This window comes from Empidonax traillii, unplaced genomic scaffold, assembly GCF_003031625.1.
Source record: "Empidonax traillii isolate 1590-97213 ecotype Southwest subspecies unplaced genomic scaffold, ASM303162v1 scaffold5541:size7903, whole genome shotgun sequence".
Taxonomy (NCBI): Eukaryota; Metazoa; Chordata; class Aves; order Passeriformes; family Tyrannidae; genus Empidonax; species Empidonax traillii.
The window spans coordinates 1-3,057 of NW_020960734.1; the positions used below are offsets into that span (position 1 = coordinate 1).

Genomic DNA, 3,057 nt, shown 5'->3' on the forward strand with positions numbered 1-3,057 from the left:
GTGTCAACAACCAGCATGTAATCAAAGTCCAAGTCCTGCTGCAGCTGTTCGTCCAGTGGAAGGAGCTGCATAAACACTCCCTGGGTGCATCTCCCCGCGCTGACGTTGAACTGCAGCCCAAACAGGGCACTCAGCAGGGTTGACTTCCCTGTGCTCTGGAGGCCGAGCACGGAGAGAACAAACACTCGTTTGTCCCCCAGCCTCTCAATTAGGCTGTCAAAGATTGCTCCCACCCAGCGCAGGGGGACGTAAGAAGCATCCCCATCCATCAGCTCCACAGGATACCCCGAAACCATCAGATCTGCTGCAATTTTGGGCAGGTAGACAACATTTTCATGCTCTGAGCTCATTGATTGGAAAGCTTCATAAATCTGGCCTACCTCTCTCAAAAGGTGCTCAAGGCCAATGGAGGAATCTTTGATTTCATCAGAGAGGGCATCCAATCTATGCAGCAACTCAGATTTCGGACTGGTTTTTTCCTGGTCTTCTTTTCTCATGTGGATTTCAGACCATAACTCGTGATAGTCTCTCCTCAGTTCTTCAAGGCGACCAGAGGACAGGTCGTCCATAAAGACCTTCATCCACTGCAGGAAGTATTTCTGGGTATCTGCTGCCTGTGAATGGAGAAAGCCAAGGAATAGTTTCATCAGTTGGTTGAGGGGGAAAGCTTGCTCTAGTTGCTTTCTTCTTATTGCTGCCTTCTCGGTTTCAATTTGGCTGCGATGGTGCTCGATGCTCCTGTTCCCCTTCTCCTGCAAGCGCGTGAGTTCTTTGTCCTTTTTGCACCACTGGTGCCACAGTTTTCCTTGAAGAGGCAGGAGCTTGGACTTGATCTCAGACAGTTTCTCTTTCTTCAGAAGGGTCACCAGCTCCGTTGCCTTTGCTTTGGCTGTCGCACACTCGGGTCGATCTTCATCCACTAAGAATCCGTGCTGGCGAGCTTTGTCCAGGCAGCCGTCCAGGCTGAAACGTGGGTTGGACCCTTCCAGGAGATTCCCGATTGTTTTGCTCAGCTCCTCCAACATTTCTTCTTCGTTTCTGTTCTTGATCCCTATTGTTATGTTTTTGCTGGATTGTCCAGCTGCAGCTGTCTCTTGTTCAGTGAGAAGACAAACCAGAGGCCTTTGCGACTGCCACAGGTCACGCAGAAGTTTGCTCCCTCTGTCGTCCATGTGCTCAGACTCGGATACAAGAGCCACGTTCACAGCAGAGATCTCCTGTAAGAACTGCAGCTGTGCTCTGTGATCCCTGGCGTCTCCATGCAGGTTACAGAAAGCCACACAGTGCTCAAAGGTGTCATCCGGGCTTCCCCGGGGACAGTACCAGGCGATCTCCACAACACCTCCCATCAGCAAACACTCTCTGGTGCTGCCTCGGCAATGGCGGTGGAAAAAAGTGTTGTGTCTATGTTTGCTCAGCAGAGCACTGAGGAGGTGGGACTTGGAAGAGGAGGCAGAGGTGCCAATGCGGATGAAGGACACGATGGGTGTCTCTGCCTGACAAATGAATTTGTTATTGTAACTCTTCATTCTGGGCTGCTGTCCCGACTTCTCCACCTCCTTCCAGCTCCTTTTGATTTGGCTGAGGGCCCAGAGGGGGAACTCGATCTGGGCAGTGCCTGGCTTGGGCACCAGCAGAGGCAGTGCCAGCTGGCAGAAGGCGAGTTTGGTTGCAATGGACTGTCTCATAAAGTCATCAGCACAGTGGAAAATTGCCATCTGCAGGTCCATTGGGTGCACGTGCCCCCCCCTGGTTGCAGCTGCAGGGGATGCTCTCTTTAAACCATGGAGAAAGTTTTCAAAGGAGTCTGAGGGTTTGCGCTCTTGCTCTGTGGTTTCTGGCACGGGAGTAAGTCCTGAGTTGCTCCCATCCCTGCAAGTCAGGTACCTCACCTGATAATCCATAGTTAAGAGCTTCTGCAAGAAGTGAAATGGCAATTCCTGGTCCTTGCTGGGCTGGCTGTCATGCAGAGATGTCTTGCAGATGGTGAGGAAATCTTCTGTCCCCATTTTTCTTGGATAGTGACTTTCTAGTCCAAGGCGCTCGAGCAAGTGGAGGAACTCTTGGTTTGCATTTTGCTTTGGCTTTGCTGCCATCTTTGATGGATTTGGAGTGACTGGACGGCTCAGTTGCTTGAAAAGTGTCCTCCAGAACAATGAGTCTATATCCAGCTTCCAGTCTTTTCTGACGTTTCTTTACCGGATTCTTTACGTTTTCAAGTCCCTTTCAGGTGTCCTCCTGCGAAGCTGTGGCTGTGGAGGAGAGACATTCCCTAAGGTTTGTTGAGAGAGTCCCCAGGCTCCTCTAAGAGGCTCTGCAGCAGCTCCAGCCCTGGGGATGCTCCCACCCTTCTGCTGGAGCCCAGGGTCTCCTTTCCAGGACAATGGATGTGCCTGTTCTGGGATCAGCCCTGAAGCCGAGTGTGTATCCCAGACAAACACACACACACACAAAGTTGGCCACACAACCTACCATGGACAAGGGACCGCCTTCAACATTACCCACATCCTTTCAACAGGACTCCTAAGTCCATAAGTGCAGAGAGCCGAGGGCATTCCAGGATTCCTCAAGCACCAGCACAGCCCCTCTGCCCATCCCACACTCCTGTCTGCATCTCGCACCCTCTGCCCAGCCCCTCAGCTCTCCTGCTCGTTGACTGCTCCGCCTTGGTGCTCCCAGCACACAGAGGCAGCACCTACACACTCACCCCACAGGCAACCCCCTCCCCAGACACACTCACCCCAATCCTGGCACAGGCACACGGGTGGGACCTGTGCTCCTCCTGCTCCTCACTCCCCCCACTCGTGCCTGTTCCCCCAGGAGCTGCTCCTTGGGACACACATGGTTCCTACCCCAGGGCATGGGGAAAATCCAAGGTGTCCCTGCCCAGACTTGTGTCAGGGGCATCCTGCTGGCCTGTCAGTAGTGACTGGAGACTTGGGGAGCGAAGTCAGAGAAGTACCCCCAGAATTTTCTGCTCATTACCAGGGAGGGTCTCGGGAGGGAAGTGGCCTTTGGCGCCATCTTGGCCACAGCCACCACAAAGCCACCAAGTGT

At 53.2% G+C, this 3,057-nt stretch overlaps 1 protein-coding gene across 1 annotated transcript; it reads right to left on the reverse strand.

Annotated features, from left to right (window-relative positions):
- Window positions 1-8: 8 nt before the first annotated feature.
- LOC114073157 (interferon-induced very large GTPase 1-like) lies at window positions 9-2,009 on the reverse strand (the record flags this gene model as incomplete). Its single annotated transcript, XM_027910944.1, has 2 exons — window positions 547-2,009; window positions 9-435 (listed from the first exon to the last, which is right to left on the reverse strand). Coding segments are annotated over exons 1-2 (1,890 nt in total), but the record flags the coding sequence as incomplete, so codon positions are not given.
- Between the last annotated feature and the right edge of the window lie 1,048 nt (window positions 2,010-3,057).